General features: G+C 49.4%; 1 protein-coding gene across 1 annotated transcript in view; it reads left to right on the top strand.

The window, feature by feature from the left end:
- Positions 1–599: 599 nt before the first annotated feature.
- Positions 600–24160, top strand: part of LOC118103626 (protein unc-80 homolog) — a 31463-nt gene continuing 7902 nt past the window's right edge. The window contains exons 1-48 of the mRNA XM_047339186.1: positions 600–922; positions 1263–1311; positions 1664–1820; positions 2425–2765; positions 3101–3224; positions 3329–3393; positions 3677–3819; positions 6681–6954; positions 7053–7187; positions 7289–7505; positions 8068–8208; positions 8767–9035; positions 9119–9469; positions 9555–9686; positions 10013–10160; positions 11671–11819; positions 12382–12545; positions 13327–13425; positions 13659–13867; positions 14536–14642; positions 14749–14842; positions 15929–16101; positions 16183–16395; positions 16484–16619; positions 16740–16873; positions 16969–17146; positions 17228–17437; positions 17551–17648; positions 17741–17944; positions 18053–18160; positions 18247–18385; positions 18657–18838; positions 18953–19084; positions 20573–20759; positions 20884–21015; positions 21118–21261; positions 21359–21459; positions 21571–21657; positions 21759–21942; positions 22048–22142; positions 22213–22302; positions 22483–22584; positions 22664–22844; positions 22940–23205; positions 23318–23452; positions 23580–23718; positions 23797–23893; positions 23971–24141. Coding sequence (XP_047195142.1) covers positions 831–922; positions 1263–1311; positions 1664–1820; positions 2425–2765; positions 3101–3224; positions 3329–3393; positions 3677–3819; positions 6681–6954; positions 7053–7187; positions 7289–7505; positions 8068–8208; positions 8767–9035; positions 9119–9469; positions 9555–9686; positions 10013–10160; positions 11671–11819; positions 12382–12545; positions 13327–13425; positions 13659–13867; positions 14536–14642; positions 14749–14842; positions 15929–16101; positions 16183–16395; positions 16484–16619; positions 16740–16873; positions 16969–17146; positions 17228–17437; positions 17551–17648; positions 17741–17944; positions 18053–18160; positions 18247–18385; positions 18657–18838; positions 18953–19084; positions 20573–20759; positions 20884–21015; positions 21118–21261; positions 21359–21459; positions 21571–21657; positions 21759–21942; positions 22048–22142; positions 22213–22302; positions 22483–22584; positions 22664–22844; positions 22940–23205; positions 23318–23452; positions 23580–23718; positions 23797–23893; positions 23971–24141 — 7478 coding nt within the window. The 5' untranslated portion in view covers positions 600–830. The remainder of the gene's footprint in view (positions 923–1262; positions 1312–1663; positions 1821–2424; positions 2766–3100; positions 3225–3328; positions 3394–3676; positions 3820–6680; positions 6955–7052; positions 7188–7288; positions 7506–8067; positions 8209–8766; positions 9036–9118; positions 9470–9554; positions 9687–10012; positions 10161–11670; positions 11820–12381; positions 12546–13326; positions 13426–13658; positions 13868–14535; positions 14643–14748; positions 14843–15928; positions 16102–16182; positions 16396–16483; positions 16620–16739; positions 16874–16968; positions 17147–17227; positions 17438–17550; positions 17649–17740; positions 17945–18052; positions 18161–18246; positions 18386–18656; positions 18839–18952; positions 19085–20572; positions 20760–20883; positions 21016–21117; positions 21262–21358; positions 21460–21570; positions 21658–21758; positions 21943–22047; positions 22143–22212; positions 22303–22482; positions 22585–22663; positions 22845–22939; positions 23206–23317; positions 23453–23579; positions 23719–23796; positions 23894–23970; positions 24142–24160) is intronic.

Raw genomic sequence — 24160 nt, forward strand, 5'->3', positions numbered from 1 at the left:
CTAAACACTTAAATCCCATGTTTAAGTGCTGTATTTATGTACAAGTACTGACACTTAGCATGTTCTGCACCCTTCACAGTACATTATAAACATTTTCACTACTCTACATTCATTTGTTAATTTGCATTTAAAGATACAAGCATATGATTTTTAATGATGATGCATTACTGTATATATATATATAGATTATAGATAAATAGTTCAAATGGGCTTTAACTCACATATTCCACTTTAATTAGAGCCATTATTACATTATGAAATGAGCATTTGCTTTCATTTAGGAACCTAACGCCACATTTAGCTGTCATCACTTCTCTATGTCCACTTGAGAACATTATCTAAAGCAGGATCTTGTATTTAACAGTGGCTATTTAGTGTCATAGTGTTTTTAAATCTCTCTGTGTCACGACTGAACAACCTGTTGATATTTAAACGTGTGTATCGCTCGTGTTACAGCAGCATGTGTGTGTTTACAGCGGTGTGTGTGTGTGCGTATGTGTGTGTGTGTTGGAAACATCTGGCGCAGCTGCACACTGCGTCTTTAAGCTCCGCCGGATAAATGAGCGGAGCTGATCAGCTGTCAGTGTCCGGTGAGGGAGGCGCTGGAACCAGAATCAGAGCAGCCCCCCGTCCTCCCATCCTCCTCTCCTCCTTCTCTCCCTCCCTGCCTCTCTCCACCTCCGCCGCCGCCGACCGACCGACACTTGCAGCCATTTTACGCAGCACGAACCCGGTCATGTCGTGAGGGGAGCCTCGCTGGTCACCTGCACACAGGCAGCAGCCGCCCGGTGGTCGCGCTCAGGCGGGCGGTGCAGGCGGCTCCGGCCAAAATGGTGAAGAGGAAGAGCCTGGACGAGAACGAGCCGGAGTGCGGGAAGGGAATACCGTTCCCCATCCAGACCTTCCTGTGGAGGCAGACCAGGTTAGTGCGTGATAACAGGTGTTTGCCCTTCGCACACAACCGGGAGCATGTGGATCTGTGCGCGAACACGGCGTCAGAATTGCGTGTAGTGGCTCATTGGGATTCAAACCACTGTTCCGCTGAGTGTGTCCGTGCACTGATGTTTTAAATGGAGGGAGGTGGGCTGCGGGGGGGTTTGGTGATAACTGTGCACGGAGACGGATGCAGATTGCGTGATGTCACACCTGTAAATCACATTTGCATGGAAAGTGGGGCGAGCGGAGGAGCTGCGGTGAAATGACAAGATGGAAAACGTCACATGAGGATGTTTTTCCTTTTGTTTTGTTTTTTTATGTTTCAGTGCGTTTCTGCGTCCGAAGTTGGGGAAACAGTATGAAGCCTCCTGTGTGGTAAGTCATCTCATAAAGCCGTTTGTGTGCTGATGGGGAATAATCGCTCCCTCTCTGCGTAATCCCTTTTCACCTTAATGCACCTGCAGATAAAGTGGGTTCTTGATTTTGCATTTAGCAAATGAGTTCCCCCCCCCCCTCACTTCCTCCTATTACCCAGGAGCCGGACCTGTGGAGACTCATATCCATAATGACACTTTTCCAGATCCCTGTGGGTCTGAACAGAGCTGCCAGTGTCTCTCCCACAGGCATCGCCCCGCTGGAGGCCATGTGGGACATTGAGATAGTCAAAGAAAAGGCTTTGGTTCCTGGCTGATGTCTCTTTTCTTCTCCTCCCTGGCTGCCTCCCCAGTCCTTCGAGCGGGTGCTGGTGGAGAATAAGCTCCACGGGCTGTCGCCGGCCCTGTCAGAGGCCATCCAGAGCATCTCCCGCTGGGAGCTCGTCCAGGCGGCCCTGCCTCATGTACTCCACTGCACCTCCATCCTGCTGTCTAACAGGAACAAGCTGGGTGAGGACACGCAGGACACGCAGGACACACATTACCCCGGCTCTAGGCATCGACTTGACAGCCTCATCCAGGTTATCCTCATCCAACAAAACACAAAACCGATGTTCTTTGAGTCACGGCACAGACACAGAACTGCTCGACCTTCCAATTCACCACAGGACAACATGTGCCTGTTTAAATTAGATTGTTTCTCTGGATCATGTCAGCGTCTAAATTCTCATCTGGGAATATTAACATACACTGACTGTCTATAAATAGATTTATGTAAATTTGACATTGGCACTGATGATAGAAAATACTTCTTGCTCTTGTGTTTTTAATAATATGGCTTTGACTATTGATTATTTATATCATTATTTAATTCTATAATTAATTAAATCTGCACATTTACGAAGCTGGAAGTAGATATTCAGCATATTTGTTTATGTTTTATCAATAACCTTTAAAGAAGCCAAGTTATCCTTAAACAGAAGTGAAGAATCAAGCTCTTTGTGTCATACACCTCCAGGAACATGCACAAAACACCAAACTTCATCATGCCGCCCCTTCATCCCCTCACTTAGCAGCGCTGAAACATTAAGCCTCGACCTCTGACCCCTCACAGGCCACCAGGACAAGCTGGGTGTGGCCGAGACCAAGCTGCTCCACACGCTGCACTGGATGCTGCTGGAGGCGGCGCAGGAGTGCAACCACGAGCCGAGCCTGGGCCACAGCTGGTCCGGGGGCAGCAGCAGCAGCGCCTTCCTCCAGCCGGTGGGGAACCAGGGCTCGTCGCCCGGGGCTCCCGGCTCCTGCTCCGGCTCTGCCCTGGGGGGGTCTGGGCCCCAGCACAGCGGCTCCCTGCTGGAGGAGGATGAGCACACCCGAACCAAGCTGTTCCACAAGAGCATGGCCACCGTGGAGCTGTTCGTGTTCCTGTTCGCTCCGCTCATTCATCGAATAAAGGTCTGATGTTTCTCAGGGACATTTGTTGTAGCAGCTTTATTATAAAACATATTAATATTTTGTCGCGCGTTTAATCGAGAGGCTCCTATTGAGCGGCTCGACACACACTCAGGGTCGCCCTTCTGCTATTGATCTGTGTGTACAAACAGATACAGGAGTCATGTTGCAGTACTCTGGGGATTCCCAGTGTTGTGAAGGATCACGCCATGACAACGTGATGATATCAAAACATTTAAAATCACGGTTTTGGTTATAAAATCCTAGCTCAACTGGGAGGTGGTTGAAGAAAAGGCTTCTTCTAGAAATGAGATTATGAATATGTCACTCTTTTACAGGAGTCGGACCTGACCTTCCGATTGGCCAGTGGCCTGGTAATCTGGCAGCCGATGTGGGAGCACCGGCAGCCGGACATCTCTGCCTTCACAGCGCTCATCAAACCTGTGAGAAACATCGTGACAGGTGAGGAAAAACAGAAAACCCTCCCTTAAAGCCCTTTACATCCCTTTTAGAAGTCAATCCATCTTTATTTTCTCCCAATGAAGACGTGTAATCTGTTTCCACAGCTAAGAGGAACTCCCCCGTCAACAACCAGTGCAGCCCCTGTGGATCTGGAAACCCTGGTCCCATGGTGAGTGAGCCAAGCAGATCCTTGTCAGATTTTGCTTCGCGTGTTGATTGAATGTGTTCAGACGAAAGTCCGGGGCGCCCTCCCCTCCCCCTCCGGCGTTCCCTCTGGGGCCCGACTGTTAATTTTCATTAGCACCGGTCGACCGGGAGCATTAGTGTGGTTATCCAGGGTCATGACACAAGCCACAGAGTCTTTAACGATCAGGGACACGTCGCTCTCTGCGTCTTTCCGCTTGTTTATCTGCTGTTTGTCCACAGTATCTGTCCATCTCTCCCGCTCACAGGGCTTCCAGGTGGTTTGTGAAACCACCCAATCAGATTCCTCCTCCCCCTCGGCTGGAGAGCAGAGCTGTCGTCGTGGTAACTCGGTGGAGAAAGGTGGCCCTTCCCAGCAACCCCCGCCGGTCAAAGGCCCTTCCAAGAAAAAGTGAGCACTGTTATTGAATTAACCCTCAAGAGGAAGAGGTGTGTGTGTGTGTGTGTTGTTGTGTTACGTGGAAGGGTCATGGTGGTTGTGTTGGTGTCATAATGCAGCACGGCTACACCGGATGGGAAACATCCACCTGGAAACCAAATTACACTTTTCATCCATGCTTCTCTTTTTGTAAAAATACATTTTAGTACCTACAATGAAATAGAAAATCTCATAATACATTATATTTGATTTAATACACACCTTCATATATAAGGACATCTGATGAATGGAAGTCATCTATTTGAACTCTATTATAAATAAATTAGCTTCCTATGATCAATACTGTTTTCATAAAGGAGTGATTCACGCTCTGGAATCCAGCGGTGAGTTGAAACCAAGCAGAAGTGATTTATCAGTGACCCGCTCTGACACGGGCCTGGTGACATCATCTGGTTGATGGCTAAACATTTAGCCCCGCGGCACCGTCTGCCGAACACACCGTTGGCTCCACTCGCTTGCGAGCGGCGCGGCGTACGTGGACAGCTCCTCCTTCCCCCCGTGCGATGTGTCGCCCTAAGCGGCGCTGTCTCCTCAAGTCAAACACGACACATACAGAGCCTCATCTTGCTTCAGCATCAACACACCCGTCTGACATTTGCCCGCAGAAGCAGGGTAATTATGCTGAAGTAATGTGCTACATGTCTGATGCTGGCACTGGCCCTGGTCTGGCATGACACGGCCTGGCTTGATTTTCACTCTGCCCACGGCAAAGTCTGGCATCGTTCAGACCGAGACTCAATCTGTGTTTGCTTTGGCACAAATGAGGCAGGTTTGACCAGCGCGGTTGGCAGCTAATGACACCTGACTAATTTTATTACAGACGTTTCACTAAATCATAGAAAGACTAGAGCGCAGACCTCCACCACTTGAATCCAACAAGCTGCACCAAATGACTCGTTGCATAATCCTGCTGATAACTAGACAGACATCATAGTCTAGATGAAACAGGTTTTTAATACACCATGAATATGATGCTCTGTGTTACCAGAAAAATACTAAACCTGCTCTGCCGAGAATCCCCACATTAACAGCTCATTACATTTGCATTCAGCACATCCTACATGTGCGTTTACTGACTTTAAGTTCATAACACCGGGCCTGTCACCGTCCTGAACCAGCCACCCGGTGGGCTGAGAGGACGAGACTGATGTGTGTGTGTTGCTCATCTGACAAACAGACAAGTCACGTCCGACTCGTCTCACAATCCCTCCGACAGGCGGCGGGTGACTGCTAATCAAAATAAGCCCGGACCCTCCTCCCCCTGCGCTGGTAATAATATCCTCACACACTCAAACATCAGAGGGTTTGTGAGAAGTCACATGCTAATGCAGGAAGGAGGAGAATTATCTCTATTGTTTCGCTGCACACACACACAACCAAGACAGATTAATAGCTTTCTTCATGTGTCGCTCGTGGGAATGTTAAGCTGTTGTGTGCAAAACGCTGCATCAAAGGAGAGCAGGGGAAGAGAGAAGGGAGATAAATGTGGGTTTCATATCTGCAGAAAAGGAGAAATTTGACATTTCATTTTGTCTAAGGGCCACAGCTGGTCCGGGGGAGTATAAGTTGTTGGATTCCCGCTGTATGGATCCAGAAAGAGGGGGGGGCTGTACCCCAGCAGTTTTCATGTCAATGATCAGATCAGAATGTCCCTGATTTAAAAATCTTTTTAATGCTCTTTATTGCTCTTTATTGCCCTGAGCCCTCGCCGGTGTTTATATTTGTGTCTGCTCCTCGCTCTTCTGTACACACCCCTCTGTGCCGCACCGCCCAGATAGCTCCACCATTAGCTCCTGTGATTAATGCAGCTTACTCATCCCGTGGCGCAGCATCGTGCGCCACTCACAGCACTGCTGATGCTGAGGCAGTTGCCATGGCAACGGCCAACTGGCTGGCTGCTGCTGCATCTCTGCTACCGCATGGAGCTGGAGAGAGGGCCGGCGCCTCTCGGAGGGCTCCTGGGTGGCTGTCGTCACTCGGTCTCCGTGGCAACCTGACACAACAGCAGTAGGCTGTGTGTGTGTGTCTGTGTGTGTGTGCGTGTGCGTGTGTTTACTGGCTAGACAGTGAAACATGATACAGCCTCTTTCCGCTCTCAAAGTGATTCATGTAGATATCGACCACCTCTTCCTGCTCCATTTATTACAGCGGCCACGATTAAATGCTTTCCTCCATGTCTCCCTCACGCCGCCTCTCGTGGTATCAATATGTTCCTCCTCAGCGAGCGGCGGCCCATACGTTCTGCAGCTCTCCCAAACGCTGACCTTCATTCCAGCTTATTTATAGTGGACTCACGTAGGCTGAGGCTCCCGCTCTCCCTGCTGCTCTCCCAATGATGCTGCAGGGAGGCTGTGCCCTTGTTTACATCCTCCCTCTCTGTGATGCATTATTAATGAAGCCGTGTGGCAGGAGTGGTTGATAGGCTAACAAAACAGGAAAGGCGATGATACGGTGTAATTGGTGTTTGTAGTACGATGTGTGACGGTGTTGTAAAGACTCCGAAACACATGCAAAGCATTCTGGACATTTTTCCTCCCGATCAGGCGGCTGTCAGGCTTCTGTACCGTCACGGTCACTTCCTCTCAGCCCCTCGTAATTACATTTATTCTTCTCCTTTAAATCAATTTGAGTCTTCGACTGTTTCCTCTGCACAGTTCCTGTCATTCTTCAACCTTCACTTCAGTTGTTTCTCTCTCTTTTCACCTTCGTTACATCGGCTTACTCAGAAAATACAGAAACACGGAATATCACCACAAAGATTCAATGTGGATATGAATGGGAAAATCATCCCTGTGCCTTTCCTCCTCTCCCAGGACGTCAGCCCCTGCAGGTCTGCCGACCTCCGTGGCCCAGCGAGCTCGCTACGCCACCTACTTCGATGTGGCGGTGCTGCGCTGCCTGCTGCAGCCGCACTGGACAGAGGAGGGCGTGCACTGGGCCTTGATGTTCTACCTCCAGCGGCTGAGGCAGATCCTGGAGGAGAGACCCGAACGCACCCCGGAGCCCCTGGTCACGCCTCTGCCGCGCCCACGCAGCAGCTCCATGGTCGCTGCCACGCCGTCACTGGTCAACACGCACAAGACCCAGGTAATGGGAGGAGCTGACTTGTTTCACACGTGCGATAAAAGCTGTTTTGCGTCTGGCTGTCGTTCCGACCGTTGACCATCCTCTGCTGCGTTTTGCAGGATATGAGTCTGAAATGCAACGAAGAGGGAAAATCTCTGAGCACGGAGACGTTTGCAAAGGTGTCTCTGACTAACCTCCGTCGACAGGCTGTCCCGGACCTGTCCTCGGACCTGGGCATGAACATCTTCAAGAAGGTCAGAGACAGACATGTCCATGCTAACATGCTCACTTTAATCTTATGCTGGACTCAGATGAATGTGGCTGAAGCACCGTTCCCATCCTTGTTCCTTCTCAGTTTAAGAACCGGCGTGAGGACCGGGAGAGGAAGGGCTCCATCCCCTTCCACTACACGGGAAAGAAGCGCCAGCGCCGTATGGGGGTTCCCTTCCTGCTTCACGAGGACCACCTGGACGTCTCGCCCACCCGCAGCACCTTCTCCTTCGGGAGCTTCTCCGGCCTGGGCGATGATCGGCGAGCTCTGGACCGCGGCGGCTGGCAGGCCACGATCATGGGTAATGCAGGGCGCCGTTCACAATGAGAATAGGTTGCATGTCACCAGTTCTCAGCCGTCGCCCTCTCCCCCCTGAGCTCCCTTTTGGTGAGTCAGAGGATTCTGTCTGGATCTCGCTGTCAGCTAGTGAATTAGGTCAGTTCATTAACGCTGGTATTTTTATTAGCTCTCACAGAGAAGTGTGATTAAAATTCGCCAAAGGCACAGAGACATTTATTGTTATTATCACCCAGAGTTAGTTGTGTTTTTTAATCTCTCATTCCATGTTCCCACGTTTCACCGTTCTTTGAAAGCTCCTGCTTCGAATCAGCTCCTTTCCCAGGAAGACATGTTCTTAAATAGTCCAATAGATGCAGGGAAAATGCATCAAAGGTTTAATTCTACGATCTGAAAATCAGATATCTCTTCTCAAACCTGCAGCTGGAGTTTGGGCTTGGAAATCACATCGGATTGAAGTTTATTTTGCAGGGAACATGAGCATGAAAATGATTTTGTCGCTGTTGTTTGGGGGCTGTGTGTGTTTAATTTACCCTGAAATATTTATCTGTTGCATCCCTTTCCAGGCAAATTCACACGGAGGGGCAGCTCGGACACAGCTGCAGACGCAGACAGCCTGAGCGCCAAACACTCCCACTCCCACCACTCTCTCCTCAGAGACATGCCCGACCACTCCAACAGCCACAGCGACAACACCGTCAAAGAGGGTGAGGAGACAAAATGTGGATGTCGCAGAAATCAGTCTTGAGATTTAGCCCCTAAATGAGTTTCTTAGACATTTGCAGAAACACTCTACAACAACAGATCACATTTTAATACCAGTCAAATCAATAGAAAAGTGATCTGAGATAATATAAAATGTTTGGTGCAGCTACTAGAGAGGCTGTGAGAAGACAACTTGAATATATTAATACCCATCAGCTGCAGTAAAGGGGGGTGGGGGGGGCTGAAGCTCATGTCTCCAGTGAGCAGAGCAGAAGTAGGACAAGCTTATATAACAATGATATTGTTGTGGAGATGCTAATTTACATATAAATAACAGTGCTGGATTTAGACTCTTCTCCTCACTGCATCACGTACAAGCAAATCCTCTGAGGAACACAAGCATCGTTTTTCAAGGATTATATCAAAGTTTCTTAAAAGAGAATCTGAGTGCGATTAAAGAATTTGATCCAACAAAGACAGTTTAAAAAAAGACACAATAGACATTAGGAAACTATTATCCACTTCCTGTAGTCACAATACGTTTCCCTCCTCTGTCACAGTTCGATCTCAGATCTCCACCATCACCATGGCGGCATTCAACACAACCGTGGCGTCCTTCAATGTGGGCTACGCCGACTTCTTCACCGAGCACATGAAGAAGCTCTGTAACCCCGTGGCCGTCCCTGAGATGCCCGCGGAGCCGCTGGCCTGCGCCAACCTGCCGCGCAGCTTCACCGACTCCTGCATCAACTACTCCTGCCCGGAGGAAGGGGAGAACATCGAGGGGACCAACAACTTTGTGCTGAAGAACGGCATGCTGGACCTCACCGTAAGTGACGGTCCTCCTGCCGCAATATTAGCCAGGGCAGCTCCCGTGTGGTAGCTCATTGTCCCCCTCTCCTTGTATTCCAGGCTGTACTGCGAGCCCTCTACGCCGTCCTCAGTCACGACATCAGCTCCAGGATCTGCGACGTGGCCCTCAACATCATCGACTGCCTGCTGCAGCTCGGCGTGGTGCCCGGCATGGGCAAGAAACTGTCCAAGCCCGACAACAAGGAGAACCAGGAGGCACGAGGCAAAGACACGACCGGTCAAGGTCTCGGAGGAGGCGCGCAGGGGGGCGGATCACTACCCGGAGCAGGTGGAGGGGGAGACGGAGGCGGCGGAGGAGGAGGAAGCGGAGGAGGAGGAGGGGGAAGCGGTGGAGGAAGTGGGCAGGGGAGCAAGGACGATGTGAAGAACAACAAGGACAATGATAAAAAGGTGAGTTTGAGCTGTGCGCTCAGAAATGTGCTGAGGATCTTTGGAGTCCTGTTCATGCTCGTGTCCGTCACTCCCCCTCAAACAGGAAGAAGGCTCCGGCCTCAGCACCCACCGCTTGGCTCTGACCATGCTGATAAAGATCGTCAAGTCTCTCGGCTGCGCCTACGGCTGTGGCGAGGGCCACCGCGGCCTGTCAGGAGACCGCCTCAGGATGCAGGTCAGATCTTTACTCCTCTGACCTTTCTCTGAAGTTCCGTGCACCACGGGACGCCTCAGAACAGCTGCTCCTCTATTTCAGTGCTGGTCAATATTTGTGTGTTATTAGATTAAGTTGTAAAGATGAAGTAAGAATCTGTCTGGACAGCTGATATTGATCATGAGAATCAATGTAAAGTGATAAAAATAGCACATCCTGCAAGAGAAGCCACTTTACTGACTTATTGATATTTCTGAGACACAACAGGCCGGCGTCCAAAACCCGGATTCATGTGTAAATCTTTCATTGCACTGAGAGTGAATCCGGTTCCAAATCTTTGCTTCCAGGCCCAGAACTGCCTGACCAGCCTGTACAAGCTGGACAAGCTGCAGTTTCGTCAGACAATACGCGAGTATGTGAACAAAGACTCTCTCAATAACATTGTGGACTTCCTGCATGCGCTGCTGGGCTTCTGCATGGAGCCCATTACTGACAGTAAGTATGCAGAGTGTGAGTGTGTGTGTGGGACTGAGTGCAGATCATAGAAAATAAGCAAATACAGCGAGACATCATCAGCGAGTCAGTATTGTCATTGATAGTATTCTGACTGTAGCGTTTCAAGGTGTTAAGTGAGTACAGTAGTAGTAGAAAATATCATGTTTTTACATCTTTGTCTTCGTAAATTACATTTAATCCTTTTATTTTAATACTTATTGAGCGCTTCTGTGCAGATGTTTGTTTTGAAACTATTGAAATCTCTTTCACACTCAGAGGTTTAACCTTGGTGCTAAGTTTCAGAGCAGTTTCAGATAAAAAGCGTGATTTAAGTGAAATGTCCTTGTGTGGTTGACAAAGCTGAATTGTACTACTTCTGTCTCAACCTGCACTTCGACTTTGCATTCCAGCGCTACCTCTGTTTATATCTGTGTTACTTCCCTCCCTCCTTCCACTCGTCTCCGCTTGTCCCTGTCCCCTTTTCGTCCTCCTCCTCCTCCTGCTTCCATCTTCCCTCTTTTTCTTCATCCACTTCCACAAGCGGAATCCTGCCTTCCTGACTCACTCATCCATTCTGTACACTTGCCAATCCAAAGCTTTGCCCATTACATCTCCGCTCAATCAGCGGCTTTACCGCTGAGCACTGAGACACACTGTACATGCCAATTCAGTTTTGCACTGAAAAGTATATTTTACTCTGATCAGCACAGTCTATCACACGAAGTGCTGAGCCATTGGCAAGTTACTGAACCGATGAGTGTTTTGATTCTGAAAGTGACCAGGGCACCTTGTTTAGTTTTTTCGGTGTGTGTTATTTTTTATGTGTGGCGGTCTGTGTGTGTGTGTGTGTGCGTCTCACGTTCGCCTCCGTCCGGAGGCGGGGTGCCTCGTCCTCTCTGACGCCGCATACATGTCTGTGCTGGCCTGATGTCAATCAACCTGTGCCCCGCCTCTTTTCTCTTGCAGAGTACGGCAGTGCAGGTGAGAGGTCCAGGAGGGCGAAAAAAAGAAACATCGGTAGATACACATGATCAATAATCAATAACAGTCAATACTATTCGCTGTAGGATTAATACACTCGCCTAATCGGACCCTTCCCGAGACACCACTTCCTGTGCTGCGCCCCTCACTCTGTCTGAAAGGGACACAACTCGCCTGCAACTCCACAGTACTCACTTGTGTGATCAAATCTGCTTTTTACACAGTTCATATTTTCTCCATTCACACTAAGTTTGATCTAACTGGACCAAGAGAATAAGCCCCCACTGTGTTTTTGTTATCGCAGGCCTTAGTCACTTGCATGTATTCCTTACCCAGAATCCTTTTCAGTTGGCTTGTCCCCCATTTGCTTTACAAACCCTTTTCGTTTGCCCCACCTGCCCCCCCTCCCTGTTGTACGGCCTCACTGTTTAATACTCAAGCTGGTCAGCTGTCATACTGTTCTCCCCCCCCTGACTTAACCACTCCCTGTGTGATCCGTGGTCTCCTCCCGCCTCCCTGTTGCTTGCAGACAAGGCAGGCTTCGGGAACAACTTCACCACGGGGGACAACAAGTCCGTGGCCCAGAATATGGAGGCGGTGGTGGTGGGCTGCATGTTCAAGTCCCTCATCACCCGCTGCGCCTCGACCACACACGAGCTGCACAGCCCAGAGAACCTGGTGAGTGGAGTGTGAAATCATCTGTTAGATCCAGACTCATATTTCCTTTTGTTGGAGTTGAATTATTAATGTTTCATCTGGTGCAGAGCCTAAAGAAGAGCAATCACTTACACCACATTAGTTAATGCTTTCTCGTTCAGGACAAATCGGACGTCAAGTGTGTTTAATCACCTTCTATTAATAAAGACATTGAGCCATAACTTTTTATTTAGTTGTAAATGAATTGGAAACAGCTGAATGCAGGTCTCTCCTGTCAGAGCAGTGAGGGACTGCGGTCGCTCTGCGGCGCCTGTAAAGCCTGAAGAAACACTGGCATGACTTGTGTACGTTGGCGGAGGATGACACACTTCTGAAGGCAGCATTTATTATGGCACAAAATCAGAGGCCACCCACTCACAAGCTGGAGCCGGAGCCTTGCTCCTGCACACCACACACTTATGCATATATGCATGTGCACAAACCCACACACTGTTTGACGCAGCCTGGAAAGTCCCAACTTTTTCTTCTTCTAACGCACTTTGTGGTGCATTTGACTCACGCGTCCCTCCCTCCTCCTTCCCAGGGTCTGTACTGCGACATCCGCCAGCTGGTGCAGTTCATCAAGGAGGCCCATGGCAACGTGTTCCGCCGGGTGGCGCTGAGCGCCCTGCTGGACAGCGCGGAGAAGGTCACCACCACCAAGAAGCCTGACGAGAAGGAAGAGGGGAAACAACCTGGACCCAGGAGGTACCGACCAATAGGTGGTCAGAAGTGGTCTCAATGACATCATGCTTCTGTCCAATCATGAGCAAGTAGAAATGACCTGTAATCATTCCTGTTGAAATGCCATAAAACCCCTCCCCCTTGTGAGGTCACAAAAATATTTCTCATCCAATCAGTGATGTGATGTGAGTCAACATTTCTCTTTGTGTGACGTATCAGTGCTACGCTTCTCATCACCGCTTTATTGTTCATTTGTTTTATTTCTGTTCTTTTCTGTCCCGTCTGCATCTGTTTCTCCTGCTTGAGTGACTGACTCGATGTTGTATTATAAACATAATGTGGCTTTGGCAAAGTGGGCACTTCCTCTGTTTCACCACAGAGAATCAAACTTCCTCTGACCGCATTTTATTGATTAGTGTGACTGCATTGAAACGTCCACTGGACTCAGAGTCTGTAACTCTAGAGAAAACAATAACACACCTTCCTCAGACGACTAAATAGTTGAGGTGGAGTTTCTATCTCATAATAAGTGCATGGTAAGTGTTAAATTAGCTCATATTAAATATTGAGTTGCAGCTCGAAAAGTGACATTTGGAAATTGTAGCCTGTCTAGGAATTAGGAATCTTTCCGTCCATAGATCAAAATAGAAAAGACAGTAATGATAATACAAACATCTCAAGCTTGAGTGACACTCAAAGCTGCTGACTAAACAACTGTAGGCTGTGGGGGGTCGTCCCAGGTGGGCGTGACTGCACAGCAGAGCTCAGCTGGTTTGTGTGTCTGTCGGGGTGTGTGTGTGCGCAGGTCAGAGGCGGGTGTGTCCGGGGAGAAGGGTCAGGTGTCCAGTGCTGCAGATGAGTGTCGCAGCTACATCTCCAGTAGACCCCCCCAGACACCCGAACAGTGAGTGTCCACCTCACAGCATCTCCATATAGCACCATCTATGTCCAGTGCAGCAGCCACGTCTCTGCTCCAAACAGGGAAACTGTCGCTTCCTGTCCCGCCACAATAAAGAGGACCTCACTGTGTTTTAACATTGATTCATACACAGAGATACAAACTTGTAAAAAGCTGAATTTAATCCCGTGTCCTCAAATGTGACCTTTGTGTCTCTTCTCCGTCTCTTGTGCCTCCAGTGAAGAGCAGCTCCCGGGCGCTCTGCTGGGCAGGAAGGACTTCTGGAGGAAGATGTTCAAGTCGCAGAGCGCCGCCAGTGACACGAGCAGCCAATCGGAGCAGGACACGTCGGAGTGCACCACCGCCCACTCCGGCACCACCACCGACCGGCGCTCCCGATCCCGGTCCCGTCGCATTTCACTGCGCAAGAAACTGAAGCTGCCCATAGGTGAGGTCGCTCGTTACAGTCAACCTCTAACTGGTCTGAGGATGATTTACCTTTAATTTCTACATAATTTCTTTTCCATATCAGGTCTGTAAACAGTGTGTATGTCCATGACCTCACCTCATTACCTAGGCTTTCCCCCGACTGTCCCCCTGAAATGCATTGAAACAACGCTGTGTTTTTGTCTGTCTAACGTTGGAAAGACTTCCTGCCACGAGGCGGCGTTCACTTCATCTCATTGGTCTGTTGTGTGCTCCTCTCTGTGCCTCAGCATGCCGTCGGACCTCTCGCCTTCCACTCACTCTCTCTGTCCTACGTATGTGGATGTGGAACCATCTTCATACAGTATTTGTGTTGTGTCTGTGTGTGTCGGTCACCTCTCCAGTGTGCACGCTGTTCCCCACCCGGGTTAACTTGTGTTTGCACATCACAGACTTGAGAGGCCTGTATGGTCACCAGGGACTTTAAGTTTTATCAAGTATAATTGAAGGAGTTTTGTTCCTCAGTGTAAACACCCTGAATGTATGTCCCGTTTGCCCTTTTCTTTGTCGACAACCCTTTGTGTGTGTGTGTGTGTGCACGTACTTTCCTTCACAACAAAGTGTGCACAGTACATCTGTGGCTTTGCACCTTCCTCTGTTTCATTTCTTTTTGATTCCACGTGTCTCCAGGTAACTGGCTCAAGCGTTCGTCTCTCTCTGGACTGACTGACGGAGTCGAGGACCTGCTGGACATCAGCTCCGTCGACCGACTGTCCTTCATACGGCAGAGTTCAAAGGTCAGGGAGGCCACACCCCCCACTGCTGCTGGATGCTACGTAGCGTGCACATTTTGATAATGTCTTGATATTTCTGTGCATATTGACGTGTGTTTACGTGTCCTAGGTGAAGTTCACGAGCGCAGTAAAGCTGTCAGAAGGGGGCGCTGTGGGGCCAGAGTACTGCAGGGACGAGGAGGAGAATTTCTTCAAGCGGCTCGGTAAATGGAGGTCTGGCAGGAGGAATCCATCCAAGCTTCACCACACAGAAGAGAAAGATGGTAGACCTCCCCCACCCCAGGGTGCCCCTCGCCCACGCCCCACCGCCCTGTGTCTCTATCTCTCTCTCTTTCTGTCCCAGTGTCCCAGTGTCTGTCTGTCCGTGTGGTGTCTTCTCTCGCCTCGCCAGTCGTTCCTTCCGTACGCCATTCTCCATCGCCGGACGCCTGCCTGCTACACCCTGTTAGCTTGTGTTTTATTCTCAATCCGTCAGTGTCGAGTTTGTCCCTCATTTCGGCCTCGGCTACGTCAAATTTTAAAACCCTTTCTGTCTTGTAATAACTCGAAGTACAATTCTAAATTCTCGGAGTACTTTTTAAAAAAACTATCATCACGTACTTTTCACATCAAATATCAGGATGTTTTCTAAATTCCAAAAAATGCACTGAATGCTCCTGAAATACATTTTTCCCTGAAATAGCTTTTACCATTATAAAGAATATTAATATCCCTCTAATTCCGTTTGTCAGTGTGTTGTCGTACCAACTCCACATCCCCTCCTTTCCAACTGTGCACGTCCTCGTCTCCCCAACAACAAACCCCTTCCTCTCTTGTTTCATTCAACGGTGGAAAGGGAGAGAAGGAGGTGTCGGGGGAATAACTCACATCTACGAAACCATCTTTCTGCTGTGAAGCATATTTCTGTGCTATGTCAAGCATGACGCTCTCTCGTCTCTTCTGTGGTGACGTCTGGTGGTATTTTCCATGAGTGATTAGAACAGAATTGTACACGTGCAGCTTCTGTGCGGCTGCGGTTACACTTGTCATTTTATTATTATGGATATAGTGTCTGAAGTAACTTTCATAATTTGTGTAGAATTGAAAATCTGAGTGTAACCTGCGCCTGTGGCTGTGTGTCCATCTCTCACTCTGCTTTATGCGTCAGGGTTAAATGTAAGATGTAATCTTCAAAGCTCGACGAGGAATTGTGTAAATAATGACCCGCTTATATGTGCTTGTTTTAAAAATATAATTCCCTTCCTGTGTTCTGCTATACCCTCCTGTCTTCTCTCCATCCTCTCCTCCAGGCCCTCATGGTTTCCAGGAGCGTCTCGCCGCCAGTCAGGAGGCCATGAAGAACAAGAACGTGGTGAATCTGGGCGCCATACGACAGGGTATGAAACGCTTCCAGTTCCTGTTGAACTGCTGCGAGCCGGGAACCATCCCCGACGCCTCCATCCTCGCTGCCGCTCTGGACCTGGTATGTTTCATTTTGTCGTCACCTCGAGCTGTTGTGTGTTCGCTCGAAATCCACAGCTCGGAAATCGTCTGCTTCTTCCAGGAAGCTCCGGTTGTGGCTCGGGCCTCCCTCTTCCTCGAATGTGCCAGATTCGTCCACCGCTGTAACCGCGGCAACTGGCCAGAGTGGATGAAAGGCCACCATGTCAACATCACCAAGAGAGGCCTGTCGAGGGGACGATCCCCGATAGTGGGCAACAAAAGAAACCAGAAACTCCAGTGGAATGCCGCCAAGCACTTCTGCCAGTGGGGAGACGTGAGTTAAAGACACTTCAGTTAATGTGACACTTATTAATAATGAATATAATAAGAGTGCACGTATTTATGTGTTTGAATCTGCTCAGGCGATCGGAACGAGGCTCAGCGAACTCTGTCACTCTGACAGCGAGAGCCCCTCCAACATCCTGGGTTACATCTACGATGAAGAGACCAAGCGCAGAATGAGGAAAGAAGACGAGGAAGAGGATTATCTGGACGACAGTGAGTCAGAAGAGGGTTTCACGTCTAAGACTCTGGACCACATCATGTAAAACGTAGATGATCATTCTGCAGGTAATGAAACGTCATGTGTGTTGTTATGTATATACTTCTACCCTCAAGACACAGTCAATCCTACAAAGTGCGGCTGCCCCTTCGCTCTGAAGATGGCCGCCTGCCAGCTCCTGTTGGAAATCACCACTTTCCTGCGGGAGACTTTTCCCTGCTTGCCCCGCCCACGCACCGAGCCTCTCGTGGTCAGTAGTGTGATATAAATATGGACGGATTCAGCGTGTGTGTGTTCTCTTTACCAGGATATGTCACACAGTTGCTGTTCACATCTTTGCTGTAGGACCTCGACAGCTGCCGCTTGCGTTTGGACCCGGAGCTCGGCCGCCAACGCTACGAGAGGAAGATCAGCTTCGCGGGTATCCTCGACGATGAGGACGGACACGACTCGCTCAACAGCAGCAGCCACACGCTCAAGTCTGATACCACCTGCGACGACAAGAAGCCGCAGGAAACTCAGGGTGAGGCCCGACGTCTCTCTTGTGTTTTATTACGGTCCCATTTGATTGTGTATAACCTCTCCCCTCCTCCGTCCTCTCCAGCACCCGTCCGGAAGATTCGTATCGGAGGATCTCGGCTGCTTCAGATCAAAGGGGCCCGCAGCTTCCGTGTGAAGAAAGGCGGCTCCCTGTCGTCCATCCGGCGAGCAGGGAGCCTGAAGAGCACCAAGCTGTCCCGGCAGGACTCCGAGTCGGAGAACGAAGAGGGCTTGTCGTCACAGACGCACAGCAGGGACACGGTCACTGACATCGGTAAGTCATGGGTGATGTCAAGGTTTATTTAAGTCCAATTTGGTTGTCAAAAATTGCAACTGACCTTGGATCCAACACCCTCCTGTTGGAATGGTTCTTGTTTGTTGTTGCAGGGAGTCCCTTCAGCACCAGTGAGCCCAGCATAGAGCCAGAGGGTCCGAGCTCAGGAGGAGCTGAGGACAATTACCACCGCAACATGTCCTGGCTCCATGTATGTGCCGTATACGTGTGTGTGTCTGTGTCAGTGTGTGTGTGTGTTTTCCTTCTTTCATACTGACCTCCTCCTCTCCTCTCTGGGCTCAGATCATGATCCTGCTGTGCAACCAGCAGAGTTTCATCTGTACCCACATCGACTTCTGCCACCCACACTGCTACCAGCACCACAGCCGCTCCTGCGCCCGTCTGGTCCGCGCCATCAAGCTGGTGTACGGCGAGACGGTGGACAGCCTGCGAGAAGACAGCGCCTCCTCCGGCAACATCGGGGCACGGGCCAAGAAAAACAAAGAGGTGGAACTCACAGGTCTTATCTGTCCTGTTTTGAAACTTGATGAGTTAATCAGTAAATCGATGAGTTACTTTACCGCTGGTGGTTCATAAACCTCTCTGTGCCTTCAGTGTTCGGACAAGTCGTGTCTGAGGACGCCGTCCATGAAGAGACGACCCAACGACCCCAACACAGAAGGGAAGAAGGACACAGGCATGCTCAAGTACATCCGCAACCAGGTGAACTGAAACATTCCCTCTTTATATCGTATCCAGAGCCTTACTTGGTTTTGCAGGATGATGCATGATGTCGGCTTGTGTTTCAGGTGATGAGCTTGTCCCCGGCGCCGCTCTCGCTGCTGATCAAAGCAGCTCCCATCTTGACCGACGACATGTACGGGGACATCCAGCCCGCCGCCTGGGAGCTGTTACTCAGCGTGGACGAACATATGGCTGCTGCTGCCGGTGAGTCGGGCTGTGCATCAGTCATGCGTGGGTTGACTCTGTAGGTCGCTGCGTCTGTCGGAGTTTATTAACGTTCAGATTACAGAGACAACATGTGACATGCTTTAACTGTTTTATATTCTAATATATTCTTCCTTTCCTGTTTCTTTTTGCCCTTCCTATTTCTTACATCCTTCCCTGTGTGCTACTATTTGCCCTCAACCACACTTCACCTTCTCCATGTCTCTCCTCACTCCTCCCTCTTCCGCTGCCCTATCCAAATCCCCTCCAGCGGCTATGTTCCTTCTGTGCGCCGTGAAGGTCCCCGACACGGTGACCGAGATGATGATGGCGGAGTTCCAGCACCAGGAGGCCTGCCAGCGCATCAACTCCATCCTGAAGTTTAACACGCTGTGGCGTTTCCGCTACCAGGTGTGGCCTCGCATGGAGGAAGGAGCTCAGCAGATCTTTAAGGTACGAATAACAATATCACCATGTTTTTATCTGTCCATAAAAATGGTATTAACATCTAGTTCTAATTAGCTTCACGTTTAATGTAGAACATTTGGTCTCACTCTTTTGTTCCAGATTCCTCCACCCAGCATCAACTTCACTCTGCCCTCTCCTATTCTGGGCATGCCCTGCGTCCCCATATTTGACCCCCCCTGGGTTCCCCAGAACACTGGCAGCGTCCAGGACCCCATCAATGAAGACCAGTCTGTAAGTCCGAGCCCTGTTTACATTGGTTGCCTAGCTGTGCATACAGTACATTTACTTATTACTAATATTATTATGGATGTTATTCTTGATTTGAAGATGTAGTTAATGTTCACCTGTGACGACACAAACTACTTGACCTGAGTCGTCAGGTTCCTTCAGATTTAGATTAAATTCAATGTGACCTGCAAAACTTAAAGGGATTGTTCACCTGCGAAAACATTTCATATGATAGTTTGAATTGAATTTGTCCAGGTTTTATCCAGATCATTTAGAGCATTGACACCAAAATAACTAAATTAATATTTGTGTGGAGGCAGAAGTCTGAGATAGATGTGGACAAATGAAATCTAAACTTGATTGTTAGATGAAGCTTTTAATTAAAGGGGGTGAATTGGGTGAACCAGCCCTTTAAATCCAGCTGAGTCACAGCTCAACCCTTCAATAGACCAGAAGCAATACACACACAACACGTTAAGCTGCTTTTTAAGTACATTTGCTCCTGCTATGCAAAGTGTAATGTCAACAACTGCACCAAGAAATCTGCTAACTTAAGAAAACACGTGAAATCAACTTCTCAGGTTAGAAAATGGTGATTTTTAAAAGTAGCGGAACAGATTTCTTGGTGTTTCCTTTTTACTTTCTTCTTTTTGTTTCAAAAAGCATGATTATCAAAATATGTTTTTTTTTGATGACAACCTGCGAGCACATGTTCTATAATTTACCTATCGACTGTCTTTGTTTTTAGTTCTCCACATTAATTCAGTCAGTCCATACCATAGTAAGTTGGTATTTCTGTCCGGATGTTTGTGCTGATGCATCTTGTTACGTCAGATCATTAGCGACAGGAGGGGAAGCAGTTTGTTTGGCCCATTGGGAGGCGCTGGAGGTCTGAAACCGGGGCAGGTCCATGGGTCATCTCAGATAGTTGCATCTTGATCAGGGATTCACACCAAACTCAAAACGTACAGGCAAAGAACTATAACAGCATGCATCGGACATTCAGACATTTTGTGCGTGTTGTGCTGTTGATGCATGGTCATTGGATGAGAATGACTTTGCTGTGTATGTTCTTCATATCATGCGTTCAGCCTATTTGGATATGTATGTGTATGAGCACTCGTGGGAATGCTGTGAGGCATTCACTGTACACAACGATACAGTAAATTCTCCAAAGTCCAGTCTGAACACATTTACTCGTCTCACAATTAGTCACGATTGAAATCTTACCTATTCAACAGTGTCTCTTCATGATGCTTGGGATGGAATTAGAGCATGAGATCAATGTGCTGGAGGAGAGTTACTGTATTAACGTGTTGTCCGGTCATTCAACATTACAAAATGCTCCTCGGATGTAAGCGTAGAATAGCTGTGCACACACTTTCCTGAAAGTTTTAAAACTTTGGTTTTAATTTCGTGCATTCCCTCATCCTCAACCTTCTGTATGTCTGCACCCGCTGTGCCGCTTGATCCGACGCCCTTCCCTTTCAGAAATCCTTCTCAGCCCGGGCGGTGTCGCGCTCCCACCAGCGAGCTGAGCACATCCTGAAGAACCTGCAGCAAGAGGAAGAGAAGCGGCGACTGGGCCGCGAGGCCAGCATCATCACGGCGATCCCTGTTGCTCAGGAGGCGTGCTACGAGCCCACGTGCAGCCCGCCGCCTGAGCAGGAGGAAGAAGGTGGGGCTACCACCAGCTCACATCGTACACAAATACACAATACCTGTGCCAGAAGCTCAGTACCCTGACTGTATGTGGTGTTTCCTGTTTATGTGCCGGTCCTGTTGGATGTTGATCTCGCCAGCAGAAGAAGTGGTGAACCTGGCGTCACGCCGTCTGTCCGTCAGCCCATCCTGCGCCTCCAGTAACTCCCACAGGAACTACTCTTTCCGCCGGGGCTCCGTGTGGTCGGTCCGCTCACTGGCGAGTGCTGAAGGTACGAAAACACACAATCACTGATGACGAGATCAGTTCTCATAAAACCACTCTGTTTCCTCGTGCTTTCCTTTAATTTCCACTGATCATTTGTTTTTGCCAGACGAAGAGAACACAACAGAACACACTCCTACCCACCACATGCTGCAGCCACCTCAGGCTGTCTTCCCAGCATGCATCTGTGCTGCCGTTCTGCCAATAGTCCACCTCATGGAGGACGGCGAGGTTCGAGAGGATGGCGTGGCAGGTGGGCGTCATATCCTCGCCACATATGAGACTCGTTCATTGTATCTTGTCACACGCTGTGTTTACAAGTGAGTCTGTGTTGTGTAATGTTTCTGCAGTGAGCGCTGTGGCTCAGCAAATCCTCTGGAACTGTCTGATCGAGGATCCGGCCCTGGTTCTCCGCCACTTCCTGGAAAAACTCACAGTGAGCAACAGACAGGTAAGAAAACATCATCAGCTGGGCCTTGACTGGGTGACAAGGTTTGTTCCTCAGTCCTCAGTCTCCGAGGTAGAGGGAGGGACACTCACTTTGTGTTTCTTGTGTTTCCAGGACGAGCTGATGTACATGCTGAGGAAGCTCCTGCTCAACATCGGAGATCTGCCGGCTCAGACGTCTCACATCCTCTTCAACTACCTGGTAAATCAACTACAACCACTTCAGGACCATTTAAACTCATCATCACTTCTCTCACGTGAATCTCCTCCTCCTCCTCCTCCTCCTCCTCCTCCTCCTCGTAGGTGGGACTGATCATGTACTTTGTGCGGACTCCCTGTGAGTGGGGTATGGACGCCATCTCTGCCACGCTGACCTTCCTGTGGGAGGTGGTGGGCTACGTGGAGGGGCTCTTCTTCAAGGACCTGAAGCAGACCATGAAGAAGGAGCAGTGTGAGGTCAAACTGCTCGTCACTGCCTCCATGCCAGGTGAACAATAACTCACACATTGTGATATCACATTAAATACACAGAGGCCTTTAAACATTACATTAGATTTACCTGAAATATTTTCTTGTGTTTTTATCGACGCAGGAACCAAAACCCTGGTGGTGCACGGGCAGAACGAGTGTGACATCCCAACACAGCTCCCAGTGCACGAGGACACTCAGTTTGAAGCTCTGCTGAAGGTAAGAACTCCTTTTTACATAGTTTTATCAACTAAATATCAGAACGATTAATGTTTATGATGTTTCACAGGAGTGTCTTGAGTTCTTCAACATTCCCGAGGCCAGATCAGCGCATTACTTCCTCATGGACAAACGATGGAACCTCATACATTACTCCAAGGTAACAACAACAACAACACTTCAAGCTGCTGTAATGAAGGATTTTATTTATTATGTGTTGAGGAATGTGAGAAGTTGGCATTTTGGAGTTACACTTAAAGACTTAAAGGCATCCAACCGCAGAGCTGTAACTCTTCTGATACTTTCATTTATATGTAATGTTTTTGTCCACGTCCTGTAGACGTATGTCAGAGACATCTACCCGTTCCGGAGGTCCGTGTCTCCACAGCTCAACCTGGTCCACATGCTGCCAGAGAAAGGACAAGAGCTCATCCAGAAACAGGTACGGACGACTCAAACTTTATTTATAACGCTTTGTGAAAGCAAAGGTAAACAGAAACTTTACTTCTTATTTCGTTCAGGTGTTTTCCCGTAAACTGGAGGAGGTCGGCCGTGTCCTCTTCCTGATCTCCCTCACCCAACACATGCCGGCCGTGCACAAACAGTCCCACGTGTCCCTGCTGCAGGAGGACCTCCTCCGTCTGCCCTCCTTCCCACGAACGGCCATCGACGCAGAGTTCTCATTGTTCAACGAGCAACAAGGTGAGACGGACTCCAACCAACACTTAACATGAAGAGTAAAGTTATATATTCTGAACCCCTGTGGTCTCCTCCTCCTCCTCCTCCTCCTCTCTCAGGTAAGGAGCTGTTTGGGTTGGACACCCTCCACAAGGTGCTGTGGATCAAGCTGCTGGAGGAGATGTTCCTGGGGATGCCCAGCGAGTACCCGTGGGGGGACGAGATGATGCTGTTCCTCAACGTCTTCAACGGGGCGCTGCTGCTGCACCCGGAGGACAGCGCCCTCCTCAGGCAGTACACGGCGACTGCCATCAACACCGCGGTGCACTTCAACCACCTCTTCTCTCTGAGCGGTTACCAGTGGATCCTGCCGACCATGCTGCAGGTACAGAAACATCCAGTCCTGTGGGTATCGTGGTGGTTTTGGTCTCAATTTTGTGTAATAACTGTTTGGAGCAGCAGGTTTAGAACGTGTCCTCCCTGTGGTGTTTTTCCAGGTCTACGCTGACTATGAGAGCGACCCTTTACTGAGGCAGGGCATCGAGTTCTGCTGCCGACAGTTTTACATCCTCCACCGCAAACCCTTCGTCCTGCAGCTGTTTGCAAGCGTCGCTCCGCTGCTGGAATTCACAGTAAGACTGTAGAGCGGGGGGTGCAAGCACAAACTTTTTATCTCTGTATTCCTGGATGCCTCCAAATAGTGTGACAGGGGATTTTGCTTTAATAAACTTGTCTCCATCTTTGCTCCCTCACCTCCAGACCAGCACCAGCACTGGTCTGTCTAAAGGCGTCTCAGCCCAGTGTCTGTTTGACCTGTTGGTGTCTCTGGAGGGAGAGACGCCGGACGCCCTGGACGCTCTGGAGCTGGTGAAGGCAGAGAAACCTCTGCGCTCTCTGGGTAAACTGTCAAACACTCAGATTTAATTAAACCATCATCATGTTCTGGATTCTCTAAATATGATCTGTTCTTTGGCAGATTTCTGTTATGGTAACGAGGACTTGGCCTTTTCTATCAGCGAGGCCATCAAGCTGTGTGTGACGGTGGTCGCCTACGCCCCTGAATCCTTCCGGAGGTATGGAGACACACTCATCTTCATCTTTTCCCCCCCCTATACCCACATCTGTCCCACAACAGCTTCTGTGTGTCCAGTCTCCAGATGCTGATGGTGCTGGAGGCCTTGGTTCCCTGTCACCTCCAGAAGCTGAAGAGCAACACCATCACCATGGAATGTGCTTCAGCCGCCAGGGATGAGATTGCCGCCATCGCTGCTCTGGCCACGTCGCTGCAGGCGCTCCTCTACAGCTCAGAGACGCTGACAAGGTCCAGCAGATCTGAGGTT

The sequence above is a fragment of the Hippoglossus stenolepis genome, chromosome 24 (genome assembly GCF_022539355.2).
Source record: "Hippoglossus stenolepis isolate QCI-W04-F060 chromosome 24, HSTE1.2, whole genome shotgun sequence".
Lineage (NCBI taxonomy): Eukaryota > Metazoa > Chordata > Actinopteri > Pleuronectiformes > Pleuronectidae > Hippoglossus > Hippoglossus stenolepis.